Source organism: Lipotes vexillifer, unplaced genomic scaffold (assembly GCF_000442215.2).
Source record: "Lipotes vexillifer unplaced genomic scaffold, Lipotes_vexillifer_v1.1 scaffold479, whole genome shotgun sequence".
In the NCBI taxonomy this organism is placed as follows: domain Eukaryota; kingdom Metazoa; phylum Chordata; class Mammalia; order Artiodactyla; family Lipotidae; genus Lipotes; species Lipotes vexillifer.
The window spans coordinates 2,164,312-2,184,553 of record NW_006796443.1 but is presented as its reverse complement, the minus strand read 5'-3'; the positions used below and the strand labels follow the sequence as shown (position 1 = coordinate 2,184,553).

Here is a 20,242-nt window from a genome sequence, read left to right as displayed (position 1 = left end):
TCCAGGACTTTTTCCTGTCTCTGTAAAAAGGTGAGCTAAGTACACTTAAGAGTCTGAAATAGAAGCGGAGCACATTATCCAAATTAGAACATACATTTGTCAGCTTTCTTCTCAAAAAGAGCATCTCTCAAGCATATGTTTCATCATCTTGATGATCCGGGTTTTATTCTTTATATCTGTCAATGAAAAAATTAATTAGTTGATCTAAGAAGGAAATGGAAAATTCTGTTAGAGCCAAATTGAGGATTATAACCTGGGAATAGCTTATCAGACAGCTCCAAGAATTGTTCTGCCCGTTAGAGGTCAAAGGACAGTTATATGTTGTTTGTTCTTATTGAAGTATAGTTGATTCACAGTATTGCATTAGTTTCAGGTGTACAGCAAAGTGATTCAGTTATAAATCTATCTGTCTACCTATCTGTTCTTTTTCAGACTCTTTTCCCTTATAGGTTTATAAGTTTTTGAGACAGAGGGCTGTGCATTAAATGATGTATTATTGGCAGTTTACACAGTCCAGATCTACATGAACAAAGGGAGTAGTAGGTCATGGGTTATCACCGCCCCTTACAAGTTTAAGAAGGAAGGTTATCTCTTAAGGAGTTGTGACCCTTGATGAGATTAAGAAGGAGATGTACAGTACATACAAAGGGGGAGGGAGGAGGCCCAAACAGGCAGACAACAATTTTATGTTTAAATTTTTCTCATCTTGCCATAAAATATGTATTTTCTTTCCTTACATCTAAGAATCAGATCCCTTATGCATGCTGTGAGAATATCCTTAGGCATTGGAGTAAGTGGGATTTATTTATAATTATCCTTCAATCTTTTATGGTTGGAGGTGCTGGGAATTAAATTGGTGAAGGGAAAAAAAGATTTGGAGAAGTAAGTGCAGAAAATGATGCTCAGGGTGGAGAGACTGACTTTGCTCACATCCAGCTTAGGTTCCTAATGTCTTTCCTCATAACATTTTTATTTCCATTTATTAAAAAATTCCAACCTTACATCTGGAATTTTAAAGTATTTTTTTGTAAACTATGGTGCATAGAAAGAAAAATGATCAAAACATAAATTCATAGTATTACAAATTGTTATGAGCAAATAGTTAAGTAGTAACCAGCCCACAGACCAAGAAATAAGATATTGACAGAATTCCAGAAACAAGCTGTACACACGCACCTGCCCCTTCCCATCAGCAGCTCCTTCATCCTGTGGTAGTCATGGAGTATAAGTGCCTGGCATTAAGCTTTTGATTGCCAAGGCATCCTTTTCAAAGACATCCATCTCAAATAAACATACTGCCGGCTACACAACTAGATGTAGAGCCCGGCTGGCTTATTCATGGAGTCCCCTTTTAGAAAGCCCAGGGTAACGTAGATAACTGACCACTCGAGTGACTTCACCTTTCCTATCCTGTGCCCTAACTGCCCCTCCTATGCTTTAAATTTGCCAATAAAGAGTGAACCAGTGAAACCGTAAGTATCCCACACTTGGATCCTAATACGGCAGAGCTCCAGATCCTCACTCCCTCTTCTCTCTCAACCCACAATCTCACTGTGGCCCTTGGGCATGCTGTATACCCTTTAGGAGCTATGCATAATAAATCTTGCTCTTCAAAGTTCCCTGATCGTTTTTTGTCTGAGATGTGTTTTACAATTTTAATAAGAACCACAAGGGCTGGTCCCTTGTGGGACATTATGGAAAAACCCAAATGAACTTTTTGGCCAACCTAATATGTCATATCATATCATATGTATGTCATATCATTTTTTGTGTCTGATTTCTTTGACCCAATGTTATGTTTTTATAATTCATCATGGTTTTGTGTGCTGTAATTCATTCATTTTCATTGCTATGTAATATTCTACTGTTTGAATAAACCCCCATTACTTATCTATTCTGTAATTGATGGACAGCTGGGTTGTTTCCAGTTTGGATCTTCCCCGCACAATTCTCAAGTCACTTCTGTTGCTTTTCCTTTGTAATGTATTTTCCAAAATATAATAGTATTTGAAAGAGGAGATGATGAGAATTTACCTACAGAGAGGCATTACAAACTTTTTCTGGAAAATTACAATATATTCAATAAACTTATTTACCCAAACTTACCTTTTAATTAAGTGTGACACATATAAATGTGCCAAGTAAATGGTAAAACATTAAAAATATTGAGTATTAGTTGTTCTGTTGCCACGATTATTATACTTTTATTTTTGCGGTACGCGGGCCCCCCACTGCTGCGGCCTCTCCCGTTGCGGAGCACAGGCTCCGGCGCAGGCTCAGCGGCCATGGCTCACGGGCCCAACCGCTCCGCGGCATGTGCGATCTTCCCGGACCAGGGCACGAACCCGTGTCCCCTGCATTGGCAGGCAGACTCCCAACCACTGCGCCACCAGGGAGGCCCCCACAATTATTATACTTTTTAAACCAAGGTCATTAGTTAGCTAACATGAACACACAGAATGTCGAGGATTTTGTGTTAATCGGCCCAAAACTCTACAAAGTAGGGACTGTTACTTTCACCATTTTACAGAGGAGAAGACTGAGGCACAGAGGTGGAATCCTTCACCTTCAGTCACACAGCTGGTAAGTGATGTAACTAGAATTCAACCCAGATGATCGGACTCCTTAGTTGTGCTCTTCACTATTGTATTAAGTACCTTAACTAAAAACAAACATGGGGGGAAAAGGTAAAACATACTTCTGACCAGTTTACGTTTGCAAGACCATATGATACTTAGTTCTGATCAAAAACAACCCTGTCTATACAGCCACAATAACCTGTGTCAGGGCAGAAGGATTTGTAGGTAGGCACCTCTGCAGCTTGTTTGGATTCTTCCCTTTGTTCTCCCGCTGGACTTAGTCCTGCACAGGTAGAGTGGCTACAGAAGATGACCTCACTGAGCCCTCACATGGTGAAGTGGAATTTGCAGTCTACAGCTGCCACTCCCCAGCACCTGTGGAGGTCACCTTGGGCTTGGTCACAGCCCGTGGTCTGAGAGTGGGGGCCACAAAGCTGCAAGGTGAACAGCAAAGACAAGCTAAGCAGAAGTATTTCATTCCATACACAATTTTCAGTGCCTTCCCTAGGACCTGCTTCCTCACCGACACTCAAGAAATGTTTGGTGGTGGATAAGCTAGAATAAAAAATATGAAGCTGCTTTCACTGGTTTTTATGAAACTGGATTCTTTTGCCATTAATGAGAATAATCAGAATGTCATTCTGAGCAGAGCTCTGATTTCCATGCTTCCCTCCTCTTTGGAAACATTTTATTCTTTGGAACCTGCTGTGGGCATGCTCATAAACAGGGCTGCACACGGGGTTCTCTGCCAACGCATTTGTTTGTGGTGGTACAGACACAGCCATGAAAGTGTGGCGTTGTCTTTTTGCATCCAAAAGTGAAGGCAGTCAGTTAAAACCCTGATTTATTTATATAAATAAATATAATTTCCTCCCATTGAATATCTTGTTCAGAAGAATTCTGTTAATATGATTTATCACAGCGAACAGCACGGCTCCTGCTTTAATTGATTTATTTTTTTCTCCATATAAAATTTCCCCTGTATCTCTGTTCTGCACCAAATTTTATTGTCCTTTTCACCCCCTCCCCTGCTCATATCTGTGTTGGCTCTAGGGACTAGATTTTTTATACAGTCTGCATCCTAAATCATTCATTTTCTCATTTTCAAAGTGCTGACTGTAATCATCCCTTACATTTACTGAAATTAGCATGGGTTTTAAACCATTAGTCAAAAAAGAAGGGGCTTTTCTTTTTTAAAGCTTCCTGCTGTTCTTTGTGGATGAAACAGTTGACATTTTGTTAAGAGATTTTTGTCTGACTTCAATTCTCTAGCTTTAATGTATTCTTAACAGTTATAAATGGAATGGTTTGTCCTAAATGGAAGTATATCTATGGTAGCATAGTTATATCCAATCTTTAAAATGGATCATTGCATTTCACACATGCTATAGAATCTTGAATTTCACCTTTACTCATGTCAATTTCTTTACTAAAAATGACACTGTTGCTCCAAATTCCTACCTCAATGGATTGGGTATCTCACATTGTGGTAGTAATTGTTCATAAGTACATATTTTATAACATGTACTAATAGAGTAATAAAATATGTTGCAATAACAATGTGCTCTGCCTGATAGAATTTCATCATGAGACTCCATTAACACATTCAGCTGGTATCAGCTTTTGAAAATGCCTTCCATTTTGGTGGAAGAGAGATACTCTATGTAAATGAATGGAGAAAATGGGATTCAAATAGGAATTTCTAGGAAGGCTGAGTAGAATGAAAAAATACAGAAGCTTGAATGGATGCTGACCAAGCATTTTTTGACATAGCTTAAAAATCTGAATTCATTCTGTGGCTCCCTGTACTCTCCTAACACCAGTCCAGCTGCCCGCCTCGTGCCTGAATGACACTGCCTTGCTAAGGTCACCAGCAGGCTCTTAACTGGACACCCCAATGGTCATATCTCAATCTTTATCTTCCTCATGCAGGCATTAGCTCTTCTTTTTCCAGTTTCCCTCTTTTTTTGGCTACTTTCTGAAGGATCCCTTTCAAGCACGCTTTTGTCCTCTAGGGTAACACACTGCACACTCCTGCCCCATTGCCAGGGTCTGTCCCTGGCTCTGTTCTTGCACATCTGCCCTCCATCCCTGGGAATCTCCCCTCTTTTCACCTCTTCACCGCCAGGTTTGACTTCTCACTCCATGGCAATGCCCTTGAAATGCAGAGACCTCAAACTCAACTTGCCCAAAGACAGACAATATTTCACTGTCCCTCAAATCAGCTCTTCTTTTGAGGGCCATTTGCCCTCAGAAGAAATTTGGGTTTCCCCTGTGATACCCTCATTCTCTTCTGTTACACCAGACCAAGTCACTGATTCTTCAGTCACCACATCTTTTGCTTGTATTGGCTGTATTTCATTCCTGACTTTAGTCCCTCCTCATTTCTGCTCCTGGAATATCGGGACAGATTCCTGAATTGTTTCTGATTCCTTCCTCTTCTTCTCTGATCCAACCTGCTCAGTATTGGAAATCGGTCCTCCTAACATGTACTCAGGCCAAGCTCCTACTAAAAATGGCTCCAGTGATTCCCTATTGTGTGCTAATTAAAGTTTATTAAAATTTATCTACGACTGGGCTATAATTTCTTCCTAGACTTATTTCCCACTACTTGTGTTTATATATGCTCTGCACTTCAGCCAGAGCGTTGTGCTTGTAAACATAATCATTAATTGCTGGTAAACGTAATCATTAATAAATACTATTCCCACTAGCTCTCAGGTGCTGCAAATATGTGAACATATAAATGACTAGCATAAGAACTGCCTAATATAGCCCATCTCACCATGAGATATTAATCATAAAATTATAATTTTGAAATAATATGTAAAGTTTTTTTTAAAAAAATTCTTTACTTGTTCCAGTTATGTAGGTTATCTTAAGAATTGTGGTCAATTCTAAAATGACTTTCTCTTTTTGGGTATGCCTGTGATATTGTGATTTATAATAAGGAGTGTACATTTGGTCTTCATCCTGTTTCTGGCACAGAGCTCCTAAAGCCCTTGGAATTTCCTGTGATGAGAGCAATAAAGGTATCTTTGGTTATGTTAATGAGGTGATTTTTGGAAAGTACCCAAGGAACCTTTGGAGTCAATCTTGTGATTAGAAGGTTGGAGCTTTCAGTTCCACCTGCCTGTCCTCCAGGAAGGGAGAGGGTGGCTGGGGATTGAGTTCAATCATCAGTGGCCAATGATTTAATCAGTCATGCCTACTTAATGAAACCTCTATAAAAACCCCAAAGGACAGGGTTCAGAGAGCTTCCAGGTTGGTGAACATGTGGAGATGCAGGGACAGAAGTACCTGGAGAGGACATGGGGGCTCTGAGCCCCTTCCTGTATACCTGGCTCTATGCATCTCTTCCATCTGGCTGTTCCTGGATTATATCCTTTTATAATAAACCAGTAATCTAGTAAGTAAATATTTTCCTGAGTTCTGTGAGCTGCTGTAGCAAATTAATTGAACCTAGGGAGGGGTTCATGGGAACCTCTGATTTATAACCAGTCAGTCAAAAGGGTAGGTAACAACCTGGATGCCTTGGGATTGGCATCTGAAGTGGGGACAGTCTTGTAGGACTGAGACCTCTACCTGTGGAATCTGATGCTAACTCCAGGTAGATAGTGTCAGAATTGAGTTGAATTTGTGGGACAAATTCCAGCTGGTGTCTGAGAATTGCTTGGTTTGGGGGTAAATCCCACACACTGGAACTGGGAGCTGAATCAGAATACCCTTCTCCTTCTTTTGGAAAAGTGCCTGACAGCTTGAACGTTAACACCTGACTTTGTCTCCCAAAATGAAAGGCCATTTAACTTACATAGATCATACACTTCTCAGCTTTTTCAGCTCTCAGACCCTTCAGTTAGGAAATGGAGCCACATTTTACACCTAGTCCCTGACTTTTACACACAATCTGGCCCATCAGCAGCCTCCCCCTCCTCCCTACCTCCCCCTAACCCAATCTTAGATGTGCTTCAAACAGACTCCCTGACTTATGGGACTTTACCCTCTGATCTTTCCTTATTTACATAAATACACAATGCAACACATACTGTAATAGCTGATTGAGTTTAAATAAGGAATATATTTACAATGGTGTGATAGTTTTCCTTATACAGAGCTGGGCTTCTGAAACATCACTGACTTTCTGTGATACCTTATCAAGTTATTTTGATCATTCTTCTGGAGTCATTAGATTTTTTTTAAAGTAGGAAATTTCTTTCTCTAGAATCTTCTGTTTATAAACAGGTCCTCATTTTCCCTCAGGTCTGTGCTGTTCCATGAGCCAGAGGGGTGCTTGGGAATTCACACCATGTAGCGTCTCATTGTTTGGCGTGGTTACATTTGGGTAATTGCCTCTGACACTGCACCTAAGCTTTGATTTTCAAAGCAACAGGGCTTTCCTCTCCTTCTGACCTGATGGAATCCATTGTGTAACTGGAACAGTATGAAAGCCCTAATATGAGAAAAATGAAGGACAATTCTCTGGAGGCAGACAAGGGATTGATTTCTAACATAGGGATTGATTACATTTCAGACAATGGACTATAAGGGTCTGAATGCTGATATAATGGTTTCTTCTACAAGCACTGGTGCAATTAACAACTCATTTTAATTGAGAAGGTGCAAAAACTCTTGGACAGGTTCTTATAGCCTTCGTCACAAAATAGGAAATGGGAGAGAAAATCAAGTCAGGATTCATTTTGGTGGAATTGTAAGGCATATATAGTAATACCAAGTCTAGGAAAACTAAATCATTTTTGTTGATTCAAGTACTGTTATACCATTGGTTTGACCTAGTTTGAGTAAAAATAATAAGCCGTTTATTTACATGAGTTACTGAAGGTTACTAAGGGGATACTTCCCTAACTCCAAAAGTCTCTCTCATCATGGAGTCTTGCCCCTAAATTTTTGCTGAATTTGCCAAACAAAAATTCAGTTTATTAAGGTTAAAGCATTATGTCTACTGAGGTCACTCCATAAGTGCAAAGGGTTATTACACTTTAGTAATCATAAGTATCACCTGGGATGCTATTGTTCAGATTCTGATTCACTGGGTCTAGGATGGGACCCAAGAATTTGCATTTTCCTTAAGCACCCTCAGTGAGTCTGGTATATGGATTGTATTTTGATTAATACTGCTCCAAATGTATAGATTATATATGAGTTACATATTAATTATTAAATCTCTTAGGCTTATCTGAAATTACTTTTTCCTCAACAGCATGTTGGAGGATTTGGACACAAAACAGCCAAGTTTTGTTACCAAACCAAACTTGGGTCCGCTCGCCCATGTGCACTAAAGTCCATCTACTGCCACCGGGTTGTGGTGAAGGAAAGCGCAGCATTTATTGCAGGGTGCCAAGCAAGGAGTGCTCAAAAGACCTGAACTCCCTGATGGCTTTCAGGGAAAGGTTTTTAAAGACAGGGTGAGGGAATGGGGTTGTGGGGTAGACATTCTTCTGATTGGTTGGTGATACAGTAACTGGGAGTCAGCATCATCAATCTTCTGGTTCCAACTAGTCTGGAGTCTACATGCTTGTGGGCAGCGTACAGGAGGCTAGAGATTTGCTACAGCATGAGACAGTTGTCTGAGAAGACAGGCTCAGACCAGATGTCTAGGCAAGGAGCCCTGACTGGGTGTTCAGAAGTCAACATAAAGGTATTGGGTGCGTGTGGCAGACAGCAGAGCCAAGACTAAAGTACAGCAATGAGGTGTCTAGGTAGGGACTACATGGGATTCACACTCAGGATCGTGCAAGAACAAGTGTTTCTTTCAGTTTTGCACCCCAGGCACCTCACTCAACTTACCTTAGTCTTGGCTTCGGTAGATAGCTTCTTAAATGGTTCCCAGTGATTTCCCCCCCACCCCAATTGTGGTATGCCTGCCATTGTGTAATCCCCTACCCTTGTGTGTGGGCTGGACCCAGTGACGTGTTTCTAAGTAGTAGAACATAGCAAAGGTGTTGGCATGACACTTCCAAGATCAGTTATAGATGACTGTGACTTCCACCTTACACACCACTTTTGTTTTTTAACTCAGATGAAACAAGTTGCTGTTTGTGACTTATTGAGATGTATTGATATTTCTACCCTATTGAGGGACCTTTATGGCAGGAAACTGAGGGTGGCCTCCAGACAACCCCCAGTAAGTAATTGAATCACTGAGTCCAACAGCACCCAAGAAACTAAGTTCTGCCAACACCCACAGGCGTGAGCTTGGAAGTAGATCCTTCCCTGGTTGAACCTTCAGATGAGACCAGAGCCTCAACTGACACCTTGCTTGCACTCTATTAGAGACCTTGAGTCAGAAGCCCCAGCTAAGCCATTCCCAGATTCCTGACTACAGAAACTGTGAGATAGTAAATATTATTGTTTTAATTCACTAAGTTTTGGAGTAATGTTTTCTGCAGGAATAGGTAACTAATACAGTGCTTAATGATTTTGGTGGTGGTGGTGGGGTGCTGGTTGCAGAACCTGAAGAACATTGCAAACAAGGAAAATGAAAAGGTACCAGGGACACACTGAACCACATCATGGCTTTGACCAGGGGTGGTCCTTTCTACAGGGGTTGCTTCTTTTTCTTCTTCCTCATCTCCTCCAAACCCTTCCTCCCTTAAACTAAGCTGGAGAGATTGGTTCTTAAACTTTGAAATTTCTGCTATTAAATCTTCATGATTATTGCCATCACCACCCTCATGTCTATCATGACTTCTTTCCCTGAAATTTGCCATGATTCCCGGTAAGATTGTGACCATAACTGATAGTGACGGTATGTCCCACTTGTCCAAGGTCTCTTCTGCCCAGCAGCTACAGTCACTAAAATACAAAAATTAAAATGTCTGACATTGCAAGTGTATAGAGCAATTAGAACTCATACGTTGCTAGTGGGAATGCAAAATGGTGCCACCACTTTGGAAAACACTATGGCACCATCTTATAAAGTGAAACGTAAATCTACCATAAGACCCAGTAATCATATTTTTAAGTATCTACTCAAGAGAAATAAAAACTTATGTTCACATAAAAGCTTACATTAAACTGTTTATAGCAGCTTTATTTGTAATATTCCAAAGCTAGAAACAATCCAAATGTTCATAAACTAGTGAATGGATAAGCAAAGTGTGATGTGTCTATACAACGGAATGCTACATATGCGACACAATGAACCTCAAGAGCCTCGTGCTAAGTGAGAGAAGTTGTATACAAAAGACTGTCTACTCTGATTCCAATTATGAAAATTCTAGAGAAAGCAACTACAGTGATACAAAGCAGATCAGTGATTATCGTGGGCCAGAGTTTGAGGGAGGAGATTGTCTACAAAAGGACACAAGGAAACTTTTAGGGTAATGGGAATGTACTATATCATGATTGTGGTGGTGGTTTCATGACTGTATGCATTTGTCAAGACTCACTGAACTTTAACTGACTGCATTTAATTTGTACCTCAATAAAATTGTTTAAAAGAAAAATGCGAAGTGGCCACGTAGAGTAAAGAATGAAGTAATTCAAGTGCTTTTTCTTGTCTTTATGGTGATGGTGTAATCATTGTTCATTCAAGAATACGTAGTACCACAGTGCTTGGAGATATGTGAGCTGATATGGTTTTGAAGTTCTCTGAATTACTTTCCATGCGGAATAAAATGATTATTAAAGGAAAAGCAATAAGAATGTGTTACCTTGAAGCTTACATATGTATTATTAAAACTCAACGGTAACCTCAGCAATTATTTAGACCCTAGGCCAACAAAAGATTTTTGGTAGAGGAATATTTCATCACTCATATTGTTTAGAATTGCTGGCTTATGGTGATAATAGAAAGCAGACCAATTTTTAATGAGCTTTATTATTGTTTTAAAATCCTTTCCAGACAATTCACCCCTATTGCTGGCACCTGGATGAGCTGCTCCTGTGCACTTAATAAACTGCTTGTACTCCTCACTAGTAGTTGTGGCATCCTGGGACCCTAGAATAATAGCACAAATTCACAGGCCAGTCTGATTTGCAAAATCTTTCAACATTTTATAATTATTCAACAAGTATTATTGATTACCTACCACAGACCAGGTGCTGTTCTAGGTTACTAGTAATTACACTGAAAATAGTCAGTGGTCTCAAGGACTTTAAATACTGATGTGTCCACTGACATTGTGAAGGCAAGCAGTAGAGTCTCCAACAGGTCAAAGTAGTAGAGTTTCCTAAGAGTCACAGTTTGTCCTTTGTTTCCCTTTGATCATCTTTCTTAGCATCCTCCCAGGTGAGCACCTTTCTTCCAGCACCACAGCCAATCATATTCCTCATAAGCTTTGGGTGTGGGGCTCAAGAGGTAGGACATTATCTTCTCAGAAGGGAGATCCAACAAGTGGGACCTTCTGCATCAACTTAGATTTATTTGTTCTTTTGTGCCTTGTAACATTCACCTGACAATTAGCTTTCAAAATCCTCTATCGGAAACAAGGTACTTCTGATTTTTTTTTTTTTTTTTTTTTTTTTGCGGTACACGGGCCTCTCACTGTTGTGGCCTCTCCCATTGCGGAGCACAGGCTCCGGACGCGCAGGCTCAGCGGCCATGGCTCACGGGCCCAGCTGCTCCGCGGCATGTGGCATCTTCCCGGACCTGGGCACGAACCCGTGTCCCCTGCATTGGCAGGCGGACTCTCAACCACTGCGCCACCAGGGAAGCCCCTACCTAACAATTCTTAACTTAGAACCATAGGGCTGCTTAGAGTACATGAATTGGGGCCCGGATTTACAGAGGTCAAGAAGCTTCTTTATGATTAAGTGAATGAACCCAGCAACATCAGCATTGGCTTACCCAAGTCTTCCTGCCAACCGTGCACCCTTGTCCCTCCCAAAGAAAAGTAGATCAGATATCACACAGTACTGGGAGTTTTCAGAATCTCCTAAGAACTTTTACATCTTCTATGTTAATAGTTGCAGAGAGAAGATGATAATAATCATCAATGAGGTTTTTTTTTCTTCTTGTAATATTGCAGCATCTTCCTTTCAGATCAGTGTTAGCATATTCCTTGTCAAGCAAGTTAATATTCCATCTCAACCAACTCCTTTTTAAAGTCTTGACAAAGTCATTGTATGATTTGAATGAGAGAAGCGGTTGAACATTTAGAAATTAGATGAAGAAAGGCATTTTTAAATTTTGACTTTCTGTGAGCTCTGGTGACTTATTTTTAACACAGAAAAATCACTAGTGATGTAACTATTAAATGTAACTAACGTAATTTGTATGATGATCTGACTCACTATTAATCTCGTTTTTTTGCATATTTGTGTAGTCTTAAAACCATTAAGGCCATAGAAAGGTTGGACTTGAGATCTGTTCTTTGGGGCTATTTCTTCTGCTGAGAATGTAATCCCCCCTGCTGCCAGGGGGAAGATGTGTGCATGAATCCTCTTACCTGTGTCAAGGTCAATTACAGCTGTGTAGAATGAACGCAGCTGTAGCAGGTGGATAAGTCCAAGTTTCAAGAGGACACAAAGTGACTGAGTTAGGCAAGAACCAGAAGATTTGGGGCCAAGTTTAATGCTGTTGTTTGATGGGGCAGTTGAGAGCAAGGAGGCCATGGGAAGGTACAGTCCAGTAGCTGCTGAGATGTTATGGTCCAGAAGCCCTGTGTGCCCAGTGTCCCGTCTGTGTTGGTTTGTGTATTTTCAATACGCATAGTAGGGGGCTTGCAAAATATGTTCACCCAGTGACAGAGGACGTGAATCCTCTGGTCACTTGTCCCCTTCCACTGTTCTTGGGATTTCTCTGGGATGTTCTAATTCAAAGGAAGCTTTTACTTTGAAAGCTTCAAAAGTCATTTTACTCTACAGATTATATATAGAATGAGAGGCTTGCTGACTCTTAGCTCCCATTGCTCTTAAGCCACTCAACTTGTTCTTGCTAGTAAAATGTATGTGAATTGGAGAGATTACTTCTAGGTATGGTGTTTGTATTAGATGTTATTCTTTTATTCATTCCCATTCAACAAATATGCCCCAAATACTCACTAGATGCCAGGGGTATATGGGTGAACCACCTGTTCAGAGCTTGTGCAAAGCCTTGGTCCTGAGGGATCGGAGCCCTGTGCTTTGGGCCCTGAGTGGAACCACAAACACAGGTAGTGCTGAGGGCCATGTTCCTGTCCTGCCTGAGGCTCTCTGGGAGATGGTTCTATGACAACCTGCCTTGGCTGAGCCTCTTTTGGTTGAATCTCTAAGTAAGGCAGCACAAGCCAAGGCCTCCTGTTGAGTAATATAGCCTGGAGCGAAGAAATGAGATAAACCTCAAAGTCAACAGTTTTACAAAACAAACAATTCTGCAAATATCCACATCTGCACAAAATTCCTTCTACTTTGTAGGGTAGAAACAATTATGTTTAGCACACTCAGATTGTATACTTTTTCAGGATATGAAGTATATTTTTCTTCTATTGCATTTCTCATTTAATTAGTTAATAAATAGTCATTGATTAACACAACAAATTATTTGGAGAGGGACTTGAGCCATGTGGAATCTTCACATGAATTGCTTATCTTCAATATCAAAACTTTCTTCAAATAGAAACAGATATATTCAGTCTCTCTCTGTTTTTAAAGTGTAGTCTGCAGACCACGCACTACAGAATCATTTGGCTGAGGCCACATTAATAATGCTTTTTAAAAATGCAGATTTTTGACTCTATTCCAAAGAACTTCTGAGTCAGAAATAGAGAGTTAGGCCTGGAAGTCTGTATTTTAATAACATAGACAGGTGGGTTTTACGTGCTCTAAATGTTGCATATCTCTGTTTCTGGTTTCATTGGCCTCTATGCAATTTTACTCTACAAACAAAGCTACCAGATGATGCCTGTGTAACCCTTCAGTTCAAGCATGGGGACCAGGCTAAACCCTGGCTCTGCCACTTACTAGTTGCACGACCCTGGTGAAGTTATTTAACTTACTCATGTCTCAATTTCCATTTCTGTAAAATGTGAGTTATAAAGGCACCATGTAGAGGTGTTTGAGTTTTAAATAAGACAATACATGTAGAGCACTATGAACTATGCCTGGCATGTAGGAAGCCCTAATAAAAGGTAGCTATTGTTGTTATTGTTCTTGATATTAAATCATTTGCAAAAACCATGTTTTCCTGTTGTGCAAATACAGGAACAATAAGGTTGATGTGCTAATGCCAAGTGAGTGTTTACAGAAGAAAGGACCTGTTGGAGTTAGAAGAGTGTAATAAGGGAAACCGGAGACTGAAAACATCTCCTGGAAGAAAAGAGATTTAATAATAACTACACCTTTCTGTAGGTTGTTGCTTATGGTCTGTGAAAGTTTTTCACAACCATTCTTTCATTTGTGGTTCATAAAATCCCATGAGGTTGGTGGAAGAAGAGAGATGGCAGAGTATGGGGTGAAGGTGCATGGTCTTTGGGGGTGATGGTCCTAACTGACATTTACTATCTGTATGATCTTGTTCAAGTCACATAACCTGTCTGAGCTGCAGTTTCCCACAACAGTAAAGTGCGGGAGAAAATGAAATATTCTATGTAGAGCTCATAGCACAATGTTGGAAACATGGTAAGTACTCAATAAATATAAATATTATTGCTGTGAATCAAACAAGCCTTTGAATCTGCACAACCAGCAAGGGGCTGAGCTGTGGTTTGAGCCCAGACCATCTGCCTAAGCCCATTGCCAGTTCTACTAGATCAAGTTCTTGCAAATCTCAGAGAGTTGTTGACATTTTATAACAAACCATACTCCAATTTCTTTAAGTCCTCTTAATTTCCCATAAAACCTTGCTTTTTATTGACAGAGATAATCATTTTTAAATTGACCTGCCAACCATGCTGATAAAATATCAGGCTGACAGAGGTCATTCTTGAATTATTTATCTGGAAACTTGACTGCCAGCTGCAACATACGAGTCCCTCCCTGAGATGCCTGGTTCAGGTCAGGTAGTTAAACTCACCAAGCAGCTGCTGTTGCTGAAGGCCGTGAACATAGCAGGTCTGCAGGGCCACCCACTGGGCCCTGGGATTATAAATCCTCATGATGCTGTAAAAGTAGCGCTGCTGCCCTTGGGTTAGGTCCTGTCAGAGCAGAGCAGGTGATTTTGATGAGTCGGTGGAATTCGATAGGATTAGAGTGTGATGTATTCAAAGCTGACTTCCACAGAAATAAGATGCTTCTCTCTCTCTGTATCTCTCACCTCCCTTAGTTTACTTAAACAGTCTTCCACTGACATGTGTAGTGATGAAGATGAATTAAAAAAAGATTCTAGATAAGTAGGTCAAAGTATTGGGCTGAGGGAGATCCAAGGATTTTTTGTTTTTTTTTTGCTGTACGCGGGCCTCTCATTGTTGTGACCTCTCCTGTTGCGGAGCACAGGCTCCGGACGCGCAGGCTCAGCGGCCATGGCTCACGGGCCCAGCCGCTCCGCGGCATGTGGGATCTTCCCGGACCGGGGCACGAACCCGCGCCCCCTGCATCGGCAGGCGGACTCTCAACCACTGCGCCACCAGGGAAGCCCAGCCAAGGATTTTCAATATCTGATAACTGTACTGATCTATTATAATCCTTGTTGAGGAAGGTAGGCTGTGAGAATCTACACAGGGCCTGAAGTGTGCCAGCCTCTGGAGGGTAAAAGAGAACTTTCTCAGTGAGCAGGGGAGAGAGCTAGGTAGATAAGTAGGTGGGTAATGTGATAAGGGTGCAAGGTCATTAGTGAAAAGGTGCTAGGAAACAGAGAAGGAAAACAAGCTCTGTGTTAGCAGTCAAGGAAGCTTCCTGAAAGAGATGACCAACACATCTGAGTCCTCCTGGTAAGGAGGGATTCCCTAAAGGGACTAGAATACTGATTCTCAAAGGGCATTAGCATCACCTAGAAATCTTTTAGAAATGCAGATTCTCAGGTCTCACCACAGACCTACAGAATCAGAAACTCTTGGGGGTGGGGCCCAGCCCTCTGGTGCCCTCCTGGTGCTTTTGATACATGCACAGTAAAATTTGGGGACCACTGGACCAGAAGGAAAAGAAAGGCTGATTAGAGGGAGGAAGTGGTACAGGTTAATCTTATGGGACACAAAATATCTGAATATATTGGGAACTAGACTTTCGGCATTTTTTTTTTTACTTTAATCAGCATATAGAGTCTGAGCTGGAAAAGCCTCTAGAGTAAGTAAGGCAGGGGAAGACCATGGAAGGCTTTTCTGCTATACTAAGGGTTTAAAGATTTCCTTTTATATGAGGAACATTGGTCTTTATTTAAAGCAGTGGTTATCAATACGAGTGATTTTGACCCTGAAGGGACGTTTGGCAATGTCTGGAGAAATTTTTGGTTGTCACAAATGGTGGGAGGGAGGATGGATGCCACTGGCATTCAGTTGGGGAGAGGCCAGGGAGGCTGCTGAATAGACTACGGAGCATGAGACAGCCTCCCAGTCCCCTGCAACCAAGAATTACTCAGCCCCAAGTGCCATTCTTTAAGCTGACCAGATCTGCATTTTACAAAGATCGATCTGGCCCTGCTGTGGACAATGGCCTCAAAGGAAGACAAACCACTGGTAGGGAGACCATTTAGGAAGCTACCATCTAGTGCTAGGGAGGAAAAAGAACGGCTGTACTACGATTACTTTTATATACCTGATATACCATAAGTGCTCACTACATTGAGATGGGGAAACAGAGGTAGTGGCATCAACATTTTAGAAAAATCAAGATAAAATAAGTTCCCCTTAGGCTAAAAAATTCAAAACAATGACAGAATTTCAAAACTAGTTGGTAACCATGTAATACAAACTAAACTTAAGATAAATATATATAAGCTAAGTGAATTTTATCTGCTAGAAATTTTGTGTGAAGTTGACATCTGTGAGTCAGATGTTTTTGGTGTCTAGAGGCCTTAAACTTGATATTAAAAATATGTTCAGAGGGAAAGTAGCTGAGCCAAGTACTTCACACTTTGAGACATCATTTCAGCTTTACAGTTTCTGAATTAGATGTTTTAAAAGATAATATATTTGGGCTTCCCTGGTGGTGCAGTGGTTGAGAGTCTGCCTGCCAGTGCAGGGGACACAGGTTCGTGCCCAGGTCTGGGAAGATCCCACATGCTGTGGAGCGGCTGGGCCCAAGAGCCATGGCCGCGGAGCCTGCGCGTCCAGAGCCTGTGCTCCACAACGGGAGAGGCCACAACAGTGAGAGGCCCGCGTACCGCAAAAAAAAAAAAAAAAAAAAAAAAAAGATAATATATTTGAAGAAGAGAATAGATCCCTAAGTAAGACTTTTCAAATGATTGAGAACAATATAACAGGAAAGTCGCAAGCCATTTCAAGAGCAAAGCTCCAAAGTGCAATGGGAGTTTCCATTATGTAAGATAAAGCTTTAAAATTTATGGTTTTATTTTACAAGGGAAAAGAAATGCCTAGTTCTCTTCCTTAGTAGAACTCTCAACTTCCTAAATGAGTAGTAACAGATAACATTTTTAATATTCTTACGCTGTTGCTTAGCCTTCCTTGAGGAGAAGGAAGAGCTCCTGACGTGGGATGGGTATAGAATTAGATCATCCAAGTGCTCATTCATTCTCTCACACACATGGTCGACATGCACCGAGGGCCTCTGTTGGGCCCAGTGTTTTCCCTAATGCGGGTAAACAAAGAGCCAAGAAGTCCTCAACCCTTGAAGAAGAGACAGAAAAGGGTCCCTCCATCTGTGAATAATATGCCTGTACCTTCAGCAGTGAAGTATCAGAGACAGAGTGAGGGACTCGAATGCAAGGAATCTGTGGAACATTCCATAGCTTTTGTTGTATTTTCTGTTTTCCTCCCATCTTCATCCTGTACCTCCAAGGAACAGCAAAGCATAACGTAAAATTTCATTTTGTTCAACCAATTTTGGGGATGTACCTAAGTAAGTAAGCAGGCAAATAAGTAAATAAATAAACAAATAGATAAATATTATTTATTTCAAGGGATAAGACATTTTCTCAAATGTTTCCATGGAATTAGACCTCACCAGACTTCTTAGTTCTCCACTTTTCCCAATTCTCACCCTTTACTTATCAAAGGAATAATTCAGAGCCCTTTGTCTTTCTGCTGCACTCTGCCTCTGGAACAGGTGGGTTGTAGAACCACACCAGGTCATAACAGTTATTTCTTGATAATTTTAAAGAATAATTATTGCTTCGTCCGATTCTAAAAGCAATATATGTCATTTTTGAAAATTTGGAAAAATTTAAAAATTGAAGAGGAAATAAGATCATCCAGGGCTTCCCTGGTGGCGCAGTGGTTGAGAGTCCGCCTGCCGATGCAGGGGACACGGGTTCGTGCCCTGGTCCGGGAAGATCCCACATGCCGCGGAGCGGCTGGGCCCGTGAGCCATGGCCGCTGAGCCTGTGCGTCCGGAGCCTGTGCTCCGCAACGGGAGGGGCCACAACAGTGAGAGGCCCGCGTACCGCAAAACAAAAACAAAAAAAAAGATCATCCATAATTTAACAGTGCATAGATATTGTTGGCATTTGATTGATTCCATTTTATAATTTTTTCCCCATGTACATTGTGTGTGATTTTAGAACAGGGAGATCATTCTCTATGTGTTATGCACCTTCCCAGAACATTAAATATCCTTTGAAAATATGATTTATCTTGACAGTATAGTATATCTTTACATCGCTCTCCATTTCTTGCACCTTCAGATTTGCAATTTTCCAGCCTTGTACTATAAAAGAAGCTATTAAATCTAGCCATGCCTCTAACCTGACAAAGATACAGAATGAAGGAGCCACATCTTCTATAAGTCTCGTTTCCTTTCCATGTAATTTAGGGTTTAGAATCTGAGGTGTATAGCATAATTTAAAAATTAACAATCAAGGAAGAATGGACATATTGGAATAGGGTCGCTAAGGCAGAGTGGAAACCCCTAACATTTTCTCCTCTGCTCACTCCTTTGCCCTTGTCAACAACGCCTACCTCATCGGGTTGTTTGATTACCTGAGAGGTTTTAAAAAATTTATTTTATTGAAGTACAGTTGAGTTACAATGTTGTGTTAATTTCTGAAGTGCAGCAAAGTGATTCAGTTATACATATATACACATTCTTTTTCCTATTCTTTTCCATTATGGTTTATCCCAGGGTATTAAATATAGTTCCCTGTGCTATACAGTAGGACCTTGTTGTTTTATCCATTCTATATATAATATTATTAACTGAGATTTGAATACAGAATGCTCTCATTAGGCCAGTTCCTCTTCTCTCCTCTACCCTATTGAATGCACTTAAGAAGGATTTTAATGCATGAGAAAACTCTGGTTCTGAGTTCACAGAGCTAATTGCTCAGATCTTCCAGAAGAGAAATTTATAGGAAAACATCAGTCAACATCTTTATGTGTCTTGTTTCCACAATATAAACTTTAAATTAAACTATAAATACTGCTTTCCTTCAACGTGCACTCCAGAAACCATACCAACCAAGATATACTCTTTTAATGTTGTCCATGATAGAAGCCTACACTCTATCCTGTAATCAAATCATCTCAGTATCCCTCTTCCCATTTTCCAGATCTGTAGAGCAGAACATAAATATTCTTCAAAGCTGGGAAGATTTCTTCTCTCCTCAGACAGCATAAGGAAATGACTGATGATCTTTCTTGGGGCAGCAATTCATGTGTGATTTTCTTGGACTGTTGCTGAGGAAATCCATCTTACCTATTCAAGTGGTCTGTACTTGATAAAGTTTGATTAAAATGCTTGCAGAATTCAGGGAGGAAAAATCTACAAAAAAAACTTATATCTGAAACAAAAAGACAGATTTGTTTAAAAGAAACTTAGCTTGTATTGTAATCTCCCCTTTTTTATAGGCTGGTATTCATATTCAATGTAGTTCTCTTGCAAGGTCCCTTTCTTCATGCAGTGGTGGCGGTAAAATTCAGTTTGTTGATAAGCTGATATCCAGACAATGTCATGTGATGAAGCAAAGAGCTGGGGAAGTTTGGCTGCATGCCTTTCCCTGCTTCTGGACAGCATGCAACTGCACAGTTTAATCGTTTTTCTTCCAAACTTCGTATCTAATCAAGTGTCAACTTTTAAATCTACCATATCTGCGTTATATGCAGACTTGGGGGAGAAAAGTGCATGGAGACAGACACTCTGGCCTCTGCCGCCGCAGGCTTGCCGTGCATGAAGACAGAGAGGCTGAATATTAAAGGTCAAGAAATCCATCAGGGCAACAGGCCATTACATGTGTTCTTCTCAGACTTGGAGTCAGTAACCACCATCCCCGTTGCTCAGAATGATGAAGGAATAATTCCTAAATATAGAGGTACAGGCATACATTTGACTGTGGTAATCTATGCAGTTGTCCCATATATTAAGATATTGTTCCTTTCTTAATTTTTGGAGGAGTATGATATTCTCCATATTTGATCTTGAATAGAGGCCGCATGATAATGAACTTATGGCACAAGATTCTTGCTCACACTGATGTCATCAGCATAAGCCTCATTTTAACCTGACTCATGAGAGCAATCTTATCCCTTCCTCTGGGCTAGCGTCATTATTACAGACTTCTTTCTTTCTTGAGAATCTGCTCTCTGAATGCTACATTATCTGTAAAAATGAAGAGTTCCTAGGGAAAATGGAAGAAGAAATACCAAAAGAAAACCACAAATTGAAAATTCTTAGGAGAC

The 20,242-nt window shown here is 40.7% G+C and overlaps 1 protein-coding gene across 1 annotated transcript; it reads right to left on the bottom strand.

Moving 5' to 3' along the window:
* Positions 1–12,617: 12,617 nt before the first annotated feature.
* On the bottom strand, positions 12,618–17,394 carry FAM216B (family with sequence similarity 216 member B). The gene is made up of 3 exons (XM_007468618.1): positions 17,290–17,394; positions 14,533–14,653; positions 12,618–12,835 (listed from the first exon to the last, which is right to left on the bottom strand). The coding sequence occupies exons 1-3, from the start codon at positions 17,392–17,394 to the stop codon at positions 12,618–12,620; spliced, it is 444 nt and encodes a 147-aa protein (XP_007468680.1).
* Between the last annotated feature and the right edge of the window lie 2,848 nt (positions 17,395–20,242).

Coding starts and splice junctions, on each gene's coding strand:
- FAM216B (XM_007468618.1), bottom strand. CDS start 17,394: ATGAAGATGGGAGGAAAACAGAAAATACAACAAAAGCTATGGAATGTT. Junction 14,654..17,289: donor CTGATACTTCACTGCTGAAG/GTACAGGCATAT, acceptor CTGCTCTGACAG/GACCTAACCCAAGGGCAGCA. Junction 12,836..14,532: donor TCAGCAACAGCAGCTGCTTG/GTGAGTTTAACT, acceptor TCTTCGCTCCAG/GCTATATTACTCAACAGGAG.